General features: G+C 38.6%; 1 protein-coding gene across 6 annotated transcripts; it reads left to right on the top strand.

Moving 5' to 3' along the window:
- Nucleotides 1-643: 643 nt before the first annotated feature.
- Nucleotides 644-20,476, top strand: NCOA4 (nuclear receptor coactivator 4). Of its 6 annotated transcripts, none has more exons than XM_054572354.1 (10): nt 644-802; nt 11,817-11,968; nt 13,645-13,785; nt 13,969-14,057; nt 14,352-14,460; nt 15,035-15,124; nt 15,657-15,803; nt 16,860-17,861; nt 18,259-18,399; nt 18,752-20,476. In XM_054572354.1, exons 2-10 carry the CDS (start codon nt 11,831-11,833, stop codon nt 18,755-18,757), a joined length of 1,863 nt encoding a protein of 620 aa, XP_054428329.1. In that variant the 5' UTR covers nt 644-802; nt 11,817-11,830; the 3' UTR covers nt 18,758-20,476. The 6 variants fall into 6 exon arrangements, with proteins under 6 accessions (XP_054428329.1, XP_054428330.1, XP_054428325.1 ...); XM_054572355.1 differs by having other exon boundaries at nt 15,660-15,803; XM_054572350.1 differs by lacking the exon at nt 18,752-20,476 and having other exon boundaries at nt 18,259-18,432.
- Nucleotides 20,477-20,793: the final 317 nt, after the last annotated feature.

The following is a 20,793-nucleotide window of genomic DNA, read 5'->3' on the forward strand; positions in this document are numbered from 1 at the left end:
TGGTCACAAATAAATAAAAAAATTCCAATGTGAATAATGTCACACTGGGCAGATTGTGAGGGGTACAGGGTGGTGAAATGTGGAGTGTAAAAAATTGTGTTGTGACGTGGTGCAAACAAATTTATTTACTGAATTAAAAAAATGTGGCAAAATACCCATAACAAATTTTAACATTTTAACCATTGTTAAGTGTACAATTAGGCAGTATTAACTACACTCACATTGCTGTGCAAACATCACCACTATCCATATCCAGAACTTCCCATCATCTCAAACTGAAACTTTAAACATTAAACAATTTTTCACCTTTCCCAAGCATGTGGCAAACGACCTTCTACTTTCTGTCTCTATAAATTTGACTACTTTAGGTACCTCATATAGGTGGAATCATACAGTATTTGTCCTTTTGGGTCTTCTGAGATTTATTACATCTGTACCTTAAGGCTAAATAATATCTATTTTGCGACGACAGTTGATGTGACAGGATCACTTACTCCTCGGTACAAAGTTTGCCTTCTGCAAATGTTTGTTTCATTTAATCTGCTTTGCTCAGGAAGGGCAAAAGGACGGTAACCTAGAACACAGGAAAGAGTGCGCGTCTGCGCTCTACGTCCTCTAGAGGGCCGACAAGGCCTTTGGGCTGACTCCAGCAGAGTTCTCGCGACACTGTCAGAAGTGCGGCGTGAGGCGTGAGAGGAAGGTTGTGCTATCGCGAGAACTCTTCCTTTCGGCCCTTGGTTTGTTAGGTGTTGTCTCTCCGGCGAAGGTACCCTCAGATCTCCCGGAATTCCGCTGGTACTTGGTAAGAATCGGAGTGGTTGGGAGGACGGCGACGGGAGCATCTACTCCGGCATTCACGCCTCACCCTGGTTTGGGGCGCCATGACCGCTTTCCTGACGGGCTTGGGCCTGCTCTGCCTGCGGGGCCGGTCTCTTCCTCGACACTCCCGGCCCGCCCCCTTCACCCAGCTCCTCCCGAGCCCTGCCGGCCCGCCGGCCCGACGTGTCTTCCTCTCCTCGGCCAGCGACATTCTCGCCCCGTGTTCCCCTCATCCTCCCCGCCCGCCTTCCCCTGGCCGCGGCTCTGACAACTCCTTGTTTTTGCTCGCTCGCGCTGTTGTCTCTTGGAGCGAGGTGAGGACCGTTTTCCAGAAAGTGCCCAGAATATATGAATTCCTAGCCTGTTGGGTGGAAACGTGAAGAAGACAACGTTTTTTTTTTTTTCCCTAGCGCTCTCTGTGCTCACACAGCGTTGCTTACTGCCTCCTGTAATTATCCCTACTATCCCTACAGTCTCGAGAGGCTAACAATAATCATATAAATAGCCTTACTTGCTATGTGTTATTATGTGGGATGATGTGTTCAAGGACAGCAGAAGTCAGTGCTACGGTCTATTTGATGGCAAGTTCACCATAATGTCCTCAGGGACTATCACAGTATATGTCAGCTTAGTCACTCCATAAATATTTGTTGAATTAATACATAACATCTTAAATAAATGTAGAAGTTCGGTTCATTGAAGGGGTGAATAACTGACAAGCTAGGTTAAAACTTACTGCTTGTCTTTTTGGTCATAGATAATAAGCTAAGTCTTTTAATACTTGTATGATTACAGATTTTATGAGAACATAATCTTGGGTATACATTAAGTTTTATTTTTGTGTTGTTATTATCCCCAGGCTTTAGAGGAAGGAAATTATCACTTATGTATGTGGGGAGGGGGAAGGACAAGATGTTTACCCTATAAAATCATGGATAAAGTGGCATTATGACTGTGATAATAGATAAATAACATGTTTTTCTATCTTTGGCTATATTATGGTAAGAAGTTTCAAGTTGAAGTTAGGGCACAGCCCCAGTTCTAAAAGCCTACCAAACAACTGTGACATCAGCTGGAATGTCTGTGGCACTGCAAAGTCTGAGGAAAAAATCCAGAGATGTCTGTAAATACAGTTATGTTTCCCCTTTAACTGACAAACCTGCTGTTGCTTAGCTTCTGTTTAGCTAAGCTTTGATGGGTCTGGCATCAGAAAAGACACTTTATCTTAGCGTCTCTCCTGGAATCACGGTTTCAGTGGCAGTACCCTTGCCAGTTTTATCTTGTTTAAAAGAAAACTAAAAGTAAAAATTAGAACCTCTTCTGAAAAAACTTCCTGAACTAACAAAGGCCTTAGTGAGATACTAAGTTGGTTATGTTTAAAGCAGAACTATGCCATACTTACTGTGGCTGGTCTCAATTTAAGCGTTTATAATTTATTCATCCACCCACCCATTTATTAAACATGTATTAAGCCTCCGTTGAGTTTAGGGCCACATTATTGCACAACTCCAGGAACACCATTCTTTTTCTGTTAGTTCAAGAGTGCACGCAGGATGTAGAGGGGATTGTTAACGCCAAGATACTGGTACCAGGCTCTCCGTTTGGCATTTGGATGTACAAAGCCAAATAAGATACAGACCCTTCTCTTGGAGAGCTCTCAGCCTAGGGAGGCAGACATGTAACAATAAGGGTAACATGTTACAGGTGTCATGCTGGAAACCTGTCCAGATTACAGTGGGCCCAGAGGAAGCAGCAGCTAACTCTATTGGCCAAAACTTTTAAGAAATGGGGTGTTTGGTCAGAAAAGGCTTAGTGATGGCTGTGACTTGATTGAGACTAGTCAGAAAAGTGGTTAGGAAGGAACTGGTATTGCCAGCAGAGAGAGTGGGAGAGCCAAAATGGACAAGGTGAGCCAGCTTGGAGTTTGCAGGAACAGGCTGTCTGGTGGATCATGGTGTGGGGGTTGTTCTGGAGAAACTGCAGAAGAGTCAGGCTGAAGCCAGAAAGTAGAGAATCTTATAGGTGTGAAGCCATTGAAGAGTTACAGTTTGTGCTCTCTCTAGATGAGTTCATCAACTATGAAATGAGACTGTAGAAATCTTGGAGCAGAAGAGGAGTAAAATGCTTTATGAATTTTCCCCCTTTAGCACCTAAACATTTTATAAAGATGTAAGGGCAAATAATGCAGGTTAAGGGAGTAAAGATGTGCTTGCAAAGTAGTCTGAATGCAGAATTTAATAGATGTTTTTTTCCCAGTCTTTTTATGCTAATACAATATTTTAAAAATCACATCACATCATTATATTGTAGTAACAGCTAAAGCTGACTTAAGATGAATGAATAAACACTGACTCTCAGTAATTGTGTAACAGTGGGAATTCAAGTGAGGGGAGAGCTTGAGTATTTAGTGTGCTGAAGCATCGGTCATCTTTTACAAAGGGCATGAGACCACTGGTTATGTGGTGATGGTCAACATTGTGACTATTTTATAGGGGCACATAAAAGAGAGATGAAAGTTCTTGGTATCAGCTATATTTTAATAAACTGGAAATTCCTCCTTTCCAGCCATTGACTGAAAGTACAAAGAACCATACATTTTGAACTTTTCGTCATTCAGTGGTATGTCTAGGGTTTTCTTTTTATTTTTTTCTTGTATCTTCACAAAATGCTATCCAATGAAAGTATTTTGAACTAAGAGAGAAATTGTTCCCTCCTTATTTTTGATACCAAAAGCCTGAAATGTGAAGCTGTGCATCACAGATAAAGCAGGCTCCTAAACAAACTTCATCTGAAATCTGATGGATGCTTAACTGAAGATGATGGCCTTTAGTCTGCCCTTTTTTTGGTCATGTGGTTTTGCTTTACTCTTATTATTTCCAAAAATAGCTTCATATCCATAGACAAAAGCAAGCACTTTATATTTAAAAAATTAATTGAAAGGGAATGGCATTGCTGTCTAGATTTTGTCTCTGGCCAGATTGGAGTACCATGAACATGATACTCATCAGACAGGAAGTACTAATGTGTGCCAGGCACTGCCCTAACCATTTTATACATATTAATTCATGTAATTCTCATTGAGTTTGTTCCATTATTATTGTCCCCATTTTACAGATGGGAAACTGAGGCACAGATTGGTTAAGTGACTTGCCTAAGGTTACACAGTATGTAAGTGACAGAGCCAGGTTTTGTACCCAAACGGAGCCATATTCTTACCGCCTGTGTATTGTATTGTTGCCTCTCCAGATAGGGTTCTCAGTTTCACTTCTGCAATCACCTCACCTAAATAGTGAGTGCTTGGCATCTGGAAGATGCTCATTCAACTTTTGTTTAATGAAAAGCACCCATGAGTGTTAAAACAGCACAGGACTGAGGTCGTGTGGGGCAGTGTGTGTGTGTGTGTGTGTGTGTGTGTGTGTGTGTGTGTGTATGAGAGAGAGAATGAACCAAGCACAGAGACTCATGGGGTAGGGTACGGGGTGGGGCCTGAGGTTGCTGTTAGATGTGTGTCAGAGCTGTGAGAGATGTCTGACAGCCTGAAACAAAAGCCAAGGGCTGAATCCCCGCTGGGCTGACGGTGACATTCCCAGAGGGAGTCACAAGCCCTTGGCCAGGAACATTCCAATGATACTTCGGTAAGCTTCTGACTTTCCCACGTTTGTTATTTCCTTGAGGTGATTAGCAGCAAAATTCTTAAATCATAAACGTCTTGACGATTTGGGGCGCTCAAGGGTGGGTGGACACACACTAATCGCTGGAGCAGGTGGACGGAAGAGAGGTTTGGAGATGCTTTGCTCCACCTGGCAAGCGTTGTTGGAGACTGAGGGTAGGGGGGCTCCGGTTGCCTAGAGGGCCCATTGGCTGGCTGACTGGGCGAAGCCTCGGGCCCCTACGCCTACGTGCGCGCTCCTGGCTGCTGGTGGCCGCTGACGGGGTGGGGTGGGGGGGCGGGGCCTAATCCTTAGGCTTGGAGACTTATTATCCTTGGACTCCGGGCTGTTTAGGCTGTGGAGACCTGGCTTTGGAGGTCTGTTCGGCCGCTGGGAATCGCGGCGGGAGCCCTCGGGGTTGGCTGGCCGTGCGGGGCCCTTCAGTCGCAGCCCCACGCAGGCGTGCTGAGCGGTGACTGCCGCCTCGAAGCCGAGAGTGAGAGGCGCAGCCTCGTCTTCTAGAGAGCAGAGGACCTAGGACTTCGTAGGGAGATTGGCTGCTAAGAGTTGGGGAACCTGGAAGGTTACGTGAGTCACTGTTGATTTTGAACTAGACAAGCCTTACTTGGCATTAGATGTTAAAGATCAATTTTGTGGTCTGTTTCCAGCTACTGTTCCAGGAGTTGATTAGCTGGGATTGATTGCTCATAGTTACTTTCATAAAAGGCAAATCTGAGCGCTGTAATCTCTGGTGTTAAACAACCTTAAAATATGACTGACGGATGGATGGATTAATGGATGAATCAGTGGGTGGGTGGATGTCATCAGTGAAGCACTGATTATAATGTAAGAAATTACCATTCTTCTAGGAGCTGATAAATTCTCTAAGCCACAGGAAACAAGTAAACAAGAAATATAGTAATATTTTAAAAGAATATCTAAAATAACTTCACAAATAAAGCACTGGTATAAAATCAAAGCACATTTCTCATAGTTTGGGCAAATCTCTGCCTCTTCTTCTGGTCCTCAACCCAGTGACATTGGCCAGTCATTTTGTTCAGTCTAGATTTCTATTTCTCTGACAGTTTTGGACAGTTTTTTAAAATGTATATAGTTGAAGAAAGATTTACACATTTCCATCACATTTAGTAATTCTGTTTATTATCTAAATAGACACTGATATTTTGGTAAGGTGCACTGAACAGAGTACAAGTTCAGTGGAATTTAACTGACTTAAAAAAATAGTATTTTTCAAAGAAATGATGATTAATTTTCTGCTTTGAGCTATGACATCACAGCAGAATGCGAGATGGGGTGGGATGGAAATTTAATTGCTATTTTAGTATGTTAGTCATAGCTAAACTAATTCCAGCCATATACTCCCCAAATCCTGCTTTGAAAACTTAGTGCCTGTTTTTCATTCTTGTAAAATTTTGAACTTTTAAATTACATTTCAGTTGTCCACATATCAAGTGATATAGTGTTTATGTGTAAGCTTTATACACAGTAGAACGTTAAATACCCCAAAGGGGTTCCTGTTAACATTGTCTACTCAGTGGGCAAGTTTGTCTCCTCAAAAGAAATCAGTTAGAAGGGAAAAAGAAAAATATGCTCTTGTGAATTTGTTTGTAGTTTATTTTGTTTAAAGCAGTATTTATTTGTGTGGTTTAAAAAACTTACGGAGAATCAGATCCTGAATTTCAGAAACAACTAGTCTTAATAAAGGATTAAAAGTGGGCTGGGGCCAGGATAAGATATATAGATATCTATATAGATATATCTAGATACATATATATATATATATATATATATATATCCCTTGAGTTAATGAATGTGGTATTAAAACACTCCCTCTCCCCTCCTTTTTTTTAACTGAAGGAACCTGTGAAGTAAAAAATGTCTCATGGTAAAATTTAATGCAGAATATTAATTATTATTTTATAATTTTTTTTCCTGAAAATTTGTACATATAGTCAGATACATGGTGGGAAGAAGTAGGTTTACGTTTGTAATACAAATAATAGAAGAATAATACAAGGATAAATTTTTGGATACTAACAGCTGTAAACTTACTTTGCCCACCACCCCTGTATATATATTGCCTCATCAAAGATAACCAAGTGAGCAGTTTTTTGAATTTAGTAATCCATAGAAAATAGGTATCTTGTGGATTGTGTTTTGAGGCCTTGGGCTTCTAACAATGATTCAGATGCAAGGAAAATAAATTAAAAGTGGGCTTTTTGGGCGGGGGGAGGGGAGAGGAGGAGGGATAGGAGGGAAGTGTGACAGAGCTGGAAGCTGTAGTTAAAGATGATCTGGTCCAAGCCCGACAACTGGAAGTCTAGCGATACAGGTGATCAGAATCCAGGCAGGGCTCTTTCTCCTGTCCTTCATACTTGGCACTGGTATTTGGCAGTGTTTTGATTATTCTGACATGCAAAGGTGCTGTTTATTTTGTTAGCATTATCTAAGGAACAAGGTTATGAAAAATTGTCATAATTTATTGAGGGCTATAAAAATGGATTGAGAATCTAGATGGAAGTTATTCCAACAGTAACCCAAATGTTACTGTTTGAGTGGTAATTGGAATGATAATTTTGGAATGTTAATTTTAAATTCTAGTGTTGGTAAATAATTTATGGGTGATAAAACAGTAAAGGAAGAACAAGTTGGTCAGAGAGAGTCCAGGACTAGATCCAAATCTCTTGATGGCTGTGTTCCCCTCTGTGGGTAATTTAAACTATCTGGGCCTTTGTGTCTTCATCTATAAAATTAAATAGTGTACTAAAGAGATAGCGATGGTTTTTCCAACCTCAAATTGTGGTTTATGTCTGTTACAAGTGGGTCATAACTCTGGAAATTTTATGGTTAAACCATATGATAATGACTTAGCCCCTGTTGTGGTTAGTTGCTCAATTCTGGTTCTATGATCTTAAGACTTGATAACTAGATTTGTGCAAAACATTGTGCAAATATGGCATATATAGTTTGTAAAGTTCTCTTGAGGAAAGTTCCAGGTTTTCCTGGAGCTTTCTTATTTGTAAGGTATGTGTGTTTCTCCCAAGTTCTTCCCACTCCCCTAAAGCCTGGGACAGGAATCTTAGAGTCAGGGAGTTTTTGGGAAGTGCTTATTAAACTTTTTAACATTGTTTCAAAAAATATGTTTAAGGCAGTCCTTTTGGAAGGTGGTAGGACAGTAGTTTGGATTATAAAGGTGAATATAAAAGACATTTAGAGTAATCTGTCATTGATTTGAATTTTAGAATTAAAGCCAATTTGGTTCAGTCTTTTTACAGGTTAGAAAACACGCAAAAGGGAGCATACTTAGTCTAGACTGTTAAGTTAATAAATGACTAAATGATTCTTAGTCAGGCCTCCTTGCTTCAAAGCCTTTTCTAGCATCAGTGTTGCTTTGTACAGTCCAAAGGTGGAGGTTCCTAAGGTTCCCATAACTCAGATAAACAGAACAACAATAAATGCAGTATAAAAAAATTCAGTGTGCGGGGGCTGGGCTAAGTGCTTTTAGGCAGATAATGTCTCACTTTAATGTCATTGCAGCCCTTTGTAGCTACGATCATTTTCTCTATTTTTTTTCCAGAGGAAATTGAGGGCAGAAAAGGTACCATATTTGCCATGTATAATGTACTCTGGTGTAAAATGTGCACCTATGTTTTCAGCCCAAACTTTCAGGAAAAAAAAAAAAAATCTTTCGTCTTAATTTTTTAATTCAGTTATTTATTTATATTTAGATACTTGTTTTTTGTATTATAAAGGAATTTTAGTGTTTATTTTTTAACATATTGTAGTACAAGAAATTTTATGTAACAAATAATCACAAACACAAGAACAGATACAAGATATTTCAGGCACTGCCCATGTATAATGCACATCCTCATTTTCCCTCAAAGGTTTGGGCAAAAAGTATGCATTATATGTGGCAAAATGGGGTAAGTAAATTCCATGTGTTCTCAAGCTTGCAAATGCAGCTGGAACTCTGGTTTATCAAGTCCCAGAGTTATCTCTTAACTATGTGCTTGCTGCTCTGGCGCTGGAACCTGAAACAAATGGTGAATTGTTGAAAATGGCTTTGTGAACTAGGTACCTCAGAGAAGTCTCTTTGGATGTGGCATTTCATAAAGCTAGCTCAAGCTTCACCTAATTGTGATTGGAGTTCACCCATGTAGTGGGGTTCTTGATTTCAGCTCTGAGGTCTTCTTCACTACAGTACAAGAGAGCAAGCAGTACACAGCTCCCATTTGAGATCTGAGCTGTGGAAGCTGACTGCCCCATAGGGTGGAGGGGCAGAGCCAAGGGCAGCAAAGGGACAAGCCTGGGACTGGTCATAAAGAAATGAAACAGGTTTTCTTAGTGGCGGACAAATGGACTCTATAAAGACCTTGTTCTATCAAGATGACTGTTTTGAAGAGTAACACTCATTTTAATTAGAAAACATGATAAGTATGTGGGGGAAAAAGTGTAACTTTTAAATCTCATCCTACCTTCTGTTCATAAGTGATAAAAGAAAAATTGAATTTGTGTACTTTTTCTTTTATTAGAGAGTTGTATAGTGCTTGTGATTGAATCAAGAAGACTTTAGGGATCTAGTTAATACAGTCAGCACTATATGCATTTCAATTTGTGTCCCATGTGATCTAGAGCTCTGGGTTTTTTGATGTTATGAAGCAACAACTGATTAAGTTTTCCACTGTGCCAGGCATTGTGGCATTTCACACAAAGGGTGAGGACCTAAGAGAAGGAAATTTGGTACAGGTGACATTTGGTTAATGTATTTGAAAGACCGCTCTCCATGCCTTGCATATAACTAACCTACGTGCAAAGTGAGGCAGCTTGTGGTAATGTGGGACACCCCAGCACTCTATATCTGAGTCAGCATTTCACTTGTGTTATGCAGGCATTTTGCAGGGTCCCTACAGTGTGTGCCACATGAATGCTAATGCCTATACTTAAAATTGGGCAGCTTACAGTATGAAAAATAAGGCAGCAAAGCAGGTACAGCTGTTGTTTCAAGGGTTGGAAAAAATTTCAGAAATTCCTGTCAAATCATGGGACACAAAATAACAAGGGAAATTAGGAACTTTGTTGAATCTATCAGTTTCATATAGGAAGTCTGTAGTTCTTGAATGTGAATCTTTTGCTGAGATGGTCAAAAGAAAGCCTACTGGGCTTCTTCCTCTCACTGTTTTATTTTTGAGGGTGGGAATCACACTATTGTTCCTTTCCTACTTCTAGCTAGCCACCTGGCCCTAAACCTAGGCCTAAAGATGCAGTTTAAGCCAAAGTTCCTGTTGTTTCAGATGAACAGTCAGCCATTTCAAGGACTCTGTTGGGTAGGCTCCTGTTGAATTGAAAGCTGGCTTCTCTGAGGTCTTTGCCTTCAAGACTGTTGACAAGTGCTTTCGTATATTGCCTCAGGTGTCTTCTGTTAATCCTCCTCCTCCCCTCACTTGGGCTATTCCGAACGAGCTTAATTCTCTTCTTGACTTGTCTCCAGGTATTTGAGAAGAGATTTATCAAGGCTAAACAGCTTTCCTTCCGGAGAAATTTTTCATGGTTTTGAGGCCTCTTTCCCTTTTAAAATGCTTCTTTCTAAAGTATGTTATTCATAAAGAAATTTCAAATATAGCCCAATAAACATGGACCAGATTAGTCCTGTGACAAACACTATACTTTTGATGCACTGAGTCAAATAGTGAGTGAGTAGGTTATTTTCCCTTCAGATCCAGCACACGGTTACCTCATATAGGGCTCACTTTCAGTTAGAAATCTCCATCCTTTAAAAAAATTTATTTTCTTCCACTTTGTCCCCTTCCCCATTCAAGTTCACAATACTTACAGTTTGCTTTGTAAGATTTAACAGCTTTGTGGAAATTGCTTTGGAAACTGTTTATTTCACAGCCCTGTACTAACCCCAACTTAAATGTCTGCCTTCTATGTTTTCATCCAAGTCATTAGGGAAAACAGTTGATTAATTGGGAAAAACAGGGACAAAACTCTAAAATCTTTACAGACTGGCTTCATTTAGTCCATTATCCTTTCAGTGCTTTGTAAAAAAAAAAAAAATTGCCTTATGATTTACTGTAATTGTATTTGTTTAGCCCATGTTCACTTTGTCCACAAAGACAGCATACAACCTTGTCACAGGTCTTACTGTTGTCCAGATATACCGAGTTTACAATGTTACATTGACTGGCCAGTTTAGTAAAACTATCCAAGATGGAAATAACTTTGGGGTCTTGGGGCTTATGGAACCCATGCTGGGCTACAGAGATCACTGCTTTCTTTATTAAACTGTTTAAAAACCATCTTTGATTCTAGATCTATCCAGGATAGACACCAGTGGCTTCCATCAGGCTTTGTCATTGCATTTCTGACTCCCTCCTGTCCCTGACTCATATCATTTGTTGTGTGTGATTCTTTCCACTTACTTTCTTAACCTCTCATAAACCTAAGCTTATTAGGTAACACTAATTTCTGTAAGTACCTCCCATATGTCAGAATCCTGTGCAAAAGTCTTTGTTTTTCTTGAAATGGCTTTGTAGAAACAAACCCTTTAAAGATTTGTTTATTTTTTAGAGCTAGGGGAAGGGAAGGAGAGGGAGAGGGAGAGAAACAGTGATAGGAGTCCTCTTTCATGGCAACCCAGTCATGTTCCCTGACTGGGAATTGAACTGGTGACACTTCAGTCAGCTGGCTCACGCTCAGCCCACTGAGCCACATCAGCCAGAGAAGATTCATGTTCTTGAGAGCTTCCTAGCTATGAAGTCCCTAAGTTTGTTCCTAAATTTTAAAAAACACGTAAAAAAGAAAAGGTAATAAAAATTCTATCCTTTCAGCAAATTTAGGTAAATGCCAGATCTAAACAATGTTCTGAATTGTTTATCAAGCTTTTTCTTTTGCAGCTTTTTTTCAAAGTAATTATGGATCCTTCTAGACCTTTAGTCTTGACCTCTAAATCAGTGAAACAAGAACACATGCCCCTTATGACTTTCTGTGGGTTATAACTAGCAGCTTATACTCTAATGTTCTTTTTAACTATTGATTCAGAAAAATTGGTGTACTTTTTTCAGAAATATCTGTTCAGATGTAGATTGTCACTAAAGTACATGCATAGGATTTTATGGCAGGAACACAACAGTGGTGGGCTGGGAGAGCAGGCAGTATTTATTAAGAATATACTATGTGCCAGGTCATGTGTTGGAAGTAATCTAAGCGGTTAGTAAATGGGAGCTGGTTGGAATGATCATTTGGGGGATGACTGAAAGGTGGTTTTTTGGTTGTAATTATTGTGCAATTTAGATTGTTCTTTTTTTTTCTTTTCTTTTAAAGGAACAGTGAGCAGAATGAGTACCTCACAGGACCAGAATGGCTTCAGTAAGAGAGAACCCCTTTTGAGGTGCTGTGATGCACAGAGGGACTTGGAGATTGCGATTGGTGGAGTTCTCCGGGCTGAACAGCAAATTAAAGATAACTTGCGAGAGGTATGATGTGTGCTTTTTTCTTGCCATGTCTGGACTCTTGGGACAGGGATGGTTAGAGCATGGCCAAGGGCTTGGCTTCTCAGTGCCACCCAAGAAGTTTCACCCCATGTCTCACATGGTCTGCTTGAAATGTGATCTTTGATTTTAAAGGGAAATAAAGATGTTAAAAGAGTCTGGAAAACCTTGTGCCACCTTAGAGAATTAGTTCAGCATGCATTTTTGATTGCTCTTTGATGTGGTCCCTGTGCCAAGCACTGCCATCAATAAAAAAAATAAAATGAATGAGCAGTATACTTGTATTGATCATCTGCATAAAGGATGGTACTGCATCCTATGCCCCTACCATTTTTTAACTTGGTGGTAGCATGGTTCTGCTGGTGGCATGGGTCTATAAATGGACTTCATTAGCGGAAGCCAGAATGAAATACAGGATTGGCCAAAAAGTTCATTTGGTTTTTTCCCATAAGGTGGCTTTACTGGTGTTTAATTGTCTTTAACTTCATTTGAAACACTTTTATTAGATTGTATTCTGACAGCTGTCATATCAGCATGCATTAAAAAAAACTTACCAAAATTGGTCGATTTTTCTGTAGCCATTTTAATATTGAAGATGTAAGAAAATATGCAACATTTTCAGCGTATTATGCTTTATTATTTCAAGAAATGTAAAAACACAACAGAAACACAAAAAAGATTTGTGCAGTGTATGGAGAAGGTGCTGTTACTGACCAAACGTGCCAAAAGTGGTTTGCGCAGTTTTCTGGTGGAGATTTCTCACTGGATGGTGCTCTATGGTTGGGTAGACCCGTTGAGGTTGATAGTGATCAAATTGAGACATTAATTGAGAACAGTCAACATTATACCATGCAGGAGATAGTCAACATACCCAAAATATGCAAATCAATAAAGTTATTGGTAAAAATGAAAAGTGTGTCTTTTATTTTATGGAAAAAAACCTACAGACTCTTTGGCCAACCCAGTATGTTTGTTCTGTTGTCTTAATAGTATTCTGTTGGTAAGTGGACAGACCAAGTAGTATTATGTGACTTTGAAATACAACTTTATTATACAGAAAAATGTTTTAAAAGGTTTTTTAAAATGTAGATGCTCATGGATAATTTTTAGCTGTTTTTTTCCCCTCAGGGTTTTTACATTTCTTTTTGAATCACTACTTATGCTTCCAGAAACATTTAGTTTATAGTTTTACTTAAACTCTCTACTCTAAGTGGTCTCTGGTTGTTGACATGCAGTGGCATATCTCTTTATTAAGTTGACCTATTATAAGTAGATTGCTCATTTTTAGTGTGAGAAAAAGTAAAAAACTGAGGGGATCGGCATTACCTGACATATTCTTTTATTTTCTCTTGATCTCTTTTAGGACACCCTAGTAAACCTGATCCTCTTAGGAGGAGAAGTATGGTAGGACGATTTTAGAGTGTAGGGTATGCCTGTATGGCAGGAATTCTTAAACTGGGTCTTTGGGTTTTTGGGATACTAAACCCAGAAATTATAGGCACAATTTTGAGTATATGAATTTTTTTGGAGATTTTCTATAGATGTCACTGGATAGCCAAAAAGATTTGTGATTCTCAAAAGTTTAAGAACTTCACTGCTCTGTGGGAAATACATTCTTTGGGCTTATAAGCTAGTGAAGCTAATATGTATGCATTTCCTAGATCAAAGCTCAGATTCACAGCTGCATAAGCCGTCACTTGGAATGTCTTCGAAGCCGTGAGGTGTGGTTGTATGAACAGGTAGATCTCATCTATCAGCTTAAAGAGGAGACACTTCAGCAGCAGGCCCAACAGCTCTACTGGGTAAGGTGGCTGCAAGGGTATAGTTGGTTTGAGTATGGTTTCTGGTTCCTAGAGGATGTCTTTCCTGCTTTGTAGCCTTAATATAGATCAGACGAAAGTGAAATCTCAAGTGCTATTTGTTAACTTGGATACACTTGGTGCTTTTAGTATCATTGTGGCTAGATGGTTTTCTTTTTCTTACAGTTACTGGGCCAGTTCAATTGTCTTATTCGTCAGCTGGAACGCACCCAAAACAAAGATCTAGCCAATCAAGTCTCTGTGTGCCTGGAGAGGTACAGACTATTTTTGTTTTGATTTTTGGCTTTGACTTTGGTGTATTAAAAAGTCAGTTTTGTGACTCATTGCATGGGTTGGATTTAATTTGACTTTTCTGTTCCTGTGATAAGATCATCTTGCTTTATATTTTTAATACTGTATTTGGTGCGTGGTTAAATAATCCACCTTTGGTTGAGAGTCTTAGCAAAGTACAGTCATTTCAGATAGTTTGCAATTTGGCTTTCATTTTGGATGAAGTTGAAATAGATATTCCTTAAAAATAGCCAAGTTTTATTTCTTTTTTTCTCCAGATTGGGCAGTTTGACCCTCAAACCTGAAGATTCGACCATCCTGCTTTTTGAAGCAGACACAACTGCTCTGCGCCAGGCCATCACAACTTTTGGGTCTCTCAAGACCATTGTGAGTAATGTTGATATCAGATGGTTCATACAGTGTGCTTCTCAGGTCTGTGGCAGTCTGTTTTTAAGACAGGTTGTCTTAAAAACACTCCATTTTTACTATGAATTAGTGGTGTTGTAGAGAATTTGATGAACTTCAGAAATTTCATGTTCTGATTAAGTCAGTGGAGCATTGTTGCTGGTAGTGCTTGGAATGTGGTATTGATTCATGGATAATTTCAAGAATTCATCTTGTAACTCTTTATACACCTTTGACATATTTCTTAAAAAATTTATGGCTTGAATCATCTTTCATCTAGAACACCAAACTTAGTCTTATTTGGGTCTTGTTAAAAGTAGTAATGCTACCAATTCTGGTGAAATTTCTTGTATGATGATAGTTATGTAGTAGATAGAAAATTCTCAGATTCGAAAACTACTTTGTAGGTAGGTCATTGAATGTAGTATAAAGAATATGTATTCTATAGAAATGGTAATGCTTTGCTTAATACTTTCAAAATTTAGGAATTACAATTTCACTTTTTTGGTATGAAAGTATAACATTAATAAACAATTATTTTGCTTTTATTTTATAGCAAATTCCTGAGCACTTGATGGCTCATGCTAGTTCATCAAATATTGGACCCTTCATGGAGAAAAGAGGCTATGTGCCGTTGCCAGAGCAGGTACAATGTACTTTTTTTCTGATAACTGCGTTATTACTTGGCTAATATTTCTTTTGGGTTTTGACTAAATCACTTATTTTTCCTGCTGCCATGTATTTGTGAAAAGGTACCATTGGTAATGAGTTACACAACTCAATGCTTTCCTTGAGACTGAATGTCAGACAGAAATTTGGAGGTTTTAGATGTTAAGTAAGAGAAAGTTACTATTACCATTTGGTTCATAAGAAATTGTCATCAGCTCTCTGTATTGGTGCTCCCTTGGGGATCCTTTCCTTTGTAATTCATAGGGATAATTTACTTCTAAAGGCAACTGGAATATTGGTTTCTAGACATTTAGAGTTGAGAAGAACCCCAGAGCTCAGCTATACACTGTTTTATAATTGTGAAAATGTAAGCTTAGGGAAGTCATATAATTTGTGAAGAAGGGTCAGTGCCAAGCTAACATTAGAAAGCTTGGGTCTCCTGCTTTTGCAGTGAACTTTATGCTGCACTTGACATTACCCTGTTAAGCAGCAAAGTATTATGTCTTTAGCAGAAGTCAGCATCTAGCACCACAGCCATCCCTCTCAGCGAATGGCTTCTTGGAAGCAAACCTGCCAATGGTCATCAGACTTGTTACACACCCAGCACCAATCTGCAGGACTGGCTCACTCAAAAGCATACCTTGGAGAATAATCAGGTGTGTTGCTGCTTTATTGTTTGAGGTAGATGTAGTAGTAGATGGGGTTAGTTTCTAACAGACAGTATGTTTTTATTTAGTTTTTAGTTCTGGTATGGAAATAATGTATTTTTAATAACTTTTAACAACAATAATGACACCTCTTCATCATGGATAGAATTTAGAAAACAACTGTACAAAGAAGTAAAAACCCATAATCTCAGCATTCGGAGAGACAACCACTCTTAACGTTTTTATTTAGGTACTTCATTTTTCTATCCATACATATACTTTAAAAAAATCATCCTGTTTTGGTTAGATTTTTTTCACTAATAGAGCATGAATATACTCCTCAGTCATTTACTTTCTTCCATAAAATCCTTAATAGCATATAATGTTTCATCATTGATTATAACCTGTTCTCCCATTTTTCTGGATATAAACAAATTTCCTCTCAACATCTCCCAACTAATATTTCTGTATATTCTTTATTAGTTCCTTAGGAGTAAACTCCTAGAAATTGCATTAGTAGATTACAGTTTTACATACATATTGCCATCTTGGCTTTCCTGGAAATTGATACCAATTTCTATTCCCACCAGCAGAGTACTGAGTATACATGCTCCACAGAAAATTCTCTAATAGTGGTACCCATCTGTAAGCTTCCCCTCCCCCTGCCAGAATTTGACAAAAAGTAACAATTTTGTTTTGAATTTCTTTATTAAGGAAATTGAGTGTTCTTAATAATGTTTATTAGCCTTTTTAATAATTTGCCTAGTACCTTCTGCTTGTTTTTGTCTTCTTTATTCATAAATGCATATTAGGTTAGAACTAACTTCTCTTTTCTGTTGCTACAAATGCTTTGCTACTTTTCAGTTTTTTAAATTGCAGAAAATTTTATTTATGTACTTAAATATGTATTATTGCAACAGAGAAATACCTTGTCTCTTGGCTTTGTATACTTAAATTTAGAAACATTGGGCAGAGCAGTAAGCGGGCAAATAGAACTCTTTTGTCATTGAATTCCAAAGCAGTCACAAAGTCCTGGTGAACTAATATTGTGTACTTTTTGTGTAGACTTCTGCCAGAGCCTGCAGTTTCCTTAATAATGTCTGGGGCAACCTAAAGGGCTTGGAAAACTGGCTTCACAAGAGTCAGCATCAAGAAGTTCCTGAAAAACCAAGTTATCAAAAGGGTAGCAGTGATTCTACCACCAGTTCTTACTCCATTGATACTGAAAAGGTTGAGAACCTAGAGCTTCTTGATCAAGATGAGATGGATCTTTCTGATTGGCTGGTGACTCCCCAGGAGTCCCAAAAGCTGGAGAAGCCTTGGAATGGCAGCTGTGAAACCAGTGAGAAGTTTAAACTCTTGTTCCAGGTGTTCCAGGAGTCCTATAGTGTGAATGATTGGCTTGTCAAGCCTGATTCCTGTACCAGTTGTCAGGGCAACTTACCCAAAGGTGTGGAGATTGAAAACCTGGGCAATCTGAAGTGCTTGAATGATCACATGGAGGCCAAGAAACCCTTGCCCACTCCCAGCATGATTATTGAAGATTGGCTTGTCCAGAACCATCAGGACCCATATAAAGTAGAGGACGTCTGCAAAGCCAATGAGCCCTGTACAAGCTTTGCAGAGTGTGTGTGTGATGAAAATTGTGAGAGGGAAGCTCTCTGTAAATGGCTGCTGGAGAAAGAAGGAAAGGATAAAAATGGTATGCCTGTGGAACCAAAATCTGAATCTGAGAAACATACAGATTCCCTAAATATGTGGCTGTGTCCTTCCGGAAAAGAAGCAACAGAACAAGCAAAGACAGCAAAGGCAACGGCTCCTTCTAGAATTACTGATTCCTTCAAAGTGATAAGGAACAGTCCCTTGTCAGAGTGGCTTATCACACCCTCTTGCAAAGAAGGACATCCCAAGGAAGTGCCTACCACTGAGGACCAAGCTGGCAAACAAAAGCTTACCAGCCCTGTGGCCTCTTCCTGGTGCCCCTTTAACACAGCAGACTGGGTCTTGCCAGCAAAGAAGGCAGGAAACTCAGGAGAGGATAAGTGGCTACTTCGAAAGAAGGCCAAGGTGAGCACAGACATCAAAATAGCACCATTTGAAATGTAATTAATAGGTTTTTACTTTCTTAATATCAAATCTTGTAAATGGCCCATATCCGTAAACATGTTAAATATTGTATTTGGCTTAATTGGTGCCATGTTAACAACAGAATGGAGAATTTATGATTATTTAGACTGAAGTTTTTGTGCATTTTCTCAGTTCCCAATCCCCATTCTGTGGGGCCAGGGCAGGGGGCACTAAAACCCCAGTATATTTTATTGCTATTTATGGAAAAGAATTAGGAGCAGAGGAAGCAATTGTCACCTCTGCTTTTATTAGAGAGAATGCTCACCATTTACATTCGTTATAGATACTATATTATTGGGAAGATTTGTAGAAACCCACCCTTTTTGTCTTCTTGCAGGAAGTATTAGTTAATTCACCCCAACAGGAGGAACATAACTTCCCCCCAGACTGTTACGGCCTTCCAGCAGTTTGTGATCTCTTTGCCTGTATGCAGCTTAAAGTTGATAAAGAAAAGTGGTTGTATCGAACTCCTCTGCAGGTGGGTGCATGCCACTAGTGTAAATATTAGATTTGACTGCTTATAAATGTTGTCATAAATAAATTCATACTTTGCCCATTGAGCCATAAGCATATTAATGAACATTAGGCAAGTAAGCTCGGGAGAAATCATAAAATTTCATGTATTTCACCTGAACTTGCTTAATGAAACAACTAGGACATAACCTGAATGTGACCTTGCAAGATATAGTTAATTGTGTTGGGGGTATTTTTAGAGCCTGTATGGATTCTAATACCTTACTGAGAAATCAATGAGCCAGCACTTTAAGGCGGGGAGAAATGTTTCTATCCTACAGTCAAGTGACTTTTTATCTGTGGGCTTTTCTTTACAGATGTGAAGAAATGGAGTACTAGAGTCAAGCAACTTTGCAGCAAATTATCACACTTCATGAGCCAAGTGACTGCAGCTTGCCAAATCATTGTTTCTGGGTGTGACCAGCTTAGTTCCTTTCCTGCCTAATTTTGAACTAATGAAGAAAAATAAGTCATCAAATTATGAGTTATTGTGTAAAAGAAAAAGGCTGTTTGTTGATGGCTGAGGTGATTCAGTTCCTTCTTACAAAGTAATCATTCACCCTTTCACTAGAAATGCAGCATCTTGGTGGATATTTCTTTCATAAGCCTCCATGGCCCTTTAGGTTGAGTTGTTACTAGATTAAAAACATTGTGGTTTTAAAAATTAAATAATTGTATTATCAAGGTGTTGATTAAAGCTTGTGAACTTCTTTAACCTTTTGATTACCCTTTTTAGATGCTTCCTTTGCTGTGGGTTTTCTTCCCGTAGTGGTGGAAATGATTTCTTCTGCTTAATTAATATATAGTATATTTCACATAATTAACCTTGAGAATATAGTGTTTTTAAACCAAACCGTGTTATCAACATCTTTGCAATTTTTGACATTAATTAGAAAACATTTTGCCCACATGTCAGATTCTACATTATTTTCTTTTGGAAGAAATTTAGCTACTATAAATTGTCTTTATTTCCTTCTCTGAATGTTATTATCTAGTGAGCTCTTTTAGAATGGCTCTAAATTGCTTCAAGATGATATCCTGGGTAGTCCTAAGCTCTGAAAATATTCTGAAGAAATGCAGGCAAAAGAGCTCCATGCAGACTAATGAAAGAGCAAAAGATAAGACATGTTAGAAATGTAGTAATTGAACTATTCATTATCCTAAGGGTTGGTTAATGGTGCACCCTGTGTAAAATTAAAGTTGATCTTGACACCCACCTGGTGCTTTTAACTGGGGTTAAACTAAATGCCCTTTTACTGCAAGCATAGTGTACCTTTACCTCTAAAAGTATAATGCAGTGACATTTTAGAGAATGGCCATTTTGAACACTTGTGCCTTGGGGTGTTTATTGAAGCTTTTTTGAAAAACTGGTATTTTCTCAAGATCCTTAAAGTCATTTACATACTTTAAAAAGTTTCTCTGTAGGAAAGAAGTGGTATTTATAGTTTTTTTTATAATATTTTTAAATTCTCTGATAGAACTGCTTTCCCCTAGGCCTTTAAATGGTTAAGCAACTCAACTTGCCTTGGGTATACGGTATTGCAAATTCTTTTAAAGTTTGTAATGTTGGCATCTAGAAAGCCCTTTTGGGGAAATTTCAGTCTGAGTGTCATTTGCCATACAGCTTCACTGGAATTCTTGAACCACTGCTGAAAAAAGCCCTCTATATTCTAAGTCCCCCTAACCCCCAGCACCCTTTAGAACTGCAATAAAGGTGGTAGGTTAAAAATTAAGGAGCTTTTCCATTACCTTAGGTTGCAGGAAACTAGTTTTTGAGGTTTAACAGTGTGTATTCCTAGATTTACATTATTTGCTATGCTAATGAGTATGTAAAACAAATCTTTTGCATTGATGCATTTTGTACTTCCCCATTAAAAGCATTAACAGCCACAGTTGTGTGTATTTGTAAAAGTACCTTGTAACAAAATATTCTATCATGTTATGTAAATGTGAATCTTTGGTTAGTAGTATAGCTGGTAAACAACTCAAAGTTATATTCAATAAAATACCAATGAGTTTTATGAATCTTAAATTAGCAAGAACAGGTATATCGTTACTAACTTCCATTTCCAGTTTCTTCCTGCAAATTCTTCGTATCTACTTTTAATCTTCGAAAGTTCAGTGCTTTTCTGCCAAATCCCTTACTAGATGCATCCAAAAAGGCCCTACTTTTATTTTTTCTAATCATAACCACCAGTTGTTTAGTATTTATTATTTAATGCATAACCTGCAGTGCAACTTTACTTTTTTCATAGATGAAAAAACAACTTGCCCTTACTTCCTTTAGCTTTCCCAAGGCTTCCTTAAAAACTTGAAAGCTCTTGTCTTTTTCATCTTTTTCTAATTATCCCCAGTGAGG

The sequence above is a fragment of the Pteronotus mesoamericanus genome, unplaced genomic scaffold, assembly GCF_021234165.1.
Source record: "Pteronotus mesoamericanus isolate MK-2021 breed Mesoamerican mustached bat unplaced genomic scaffold, CSHL_Meso_final contig_230, whole genome shotgun sequence".
Lineage (NCBI taxonomy): Eukaryota > Metazoa > Chordata > Mammalia > Chiroptera > Mormoopidae > Pteronotus > Pteronotus mesoamericanus.

Excerpts from the sequence above, each read along its gene's own strand:
- NCOA4 (XM_054572350.1), top strand. The coding sequence starts at position 11,831 with ATGAGTACCTCACAGGACCAGAATGGCTTCAGTAAGAGAGAACCCCTT. Across the intron at positions 14,058-14,351 it reads GTCTCTGTGTGCCTGGAGAG|ATTGGGCAGTTTGACCCTCA; the intron begins GTACAGACTATT and ends TTTTTTCTCCAG. Across the intron at positions 15,804-16,859 it reads ATACCTTGGAGAATAATCAG|ACTTCTGCCAGAGCCTGCAG; the intron begins GTGTGTTGCTGC and ends CTTTTTGTGTAG.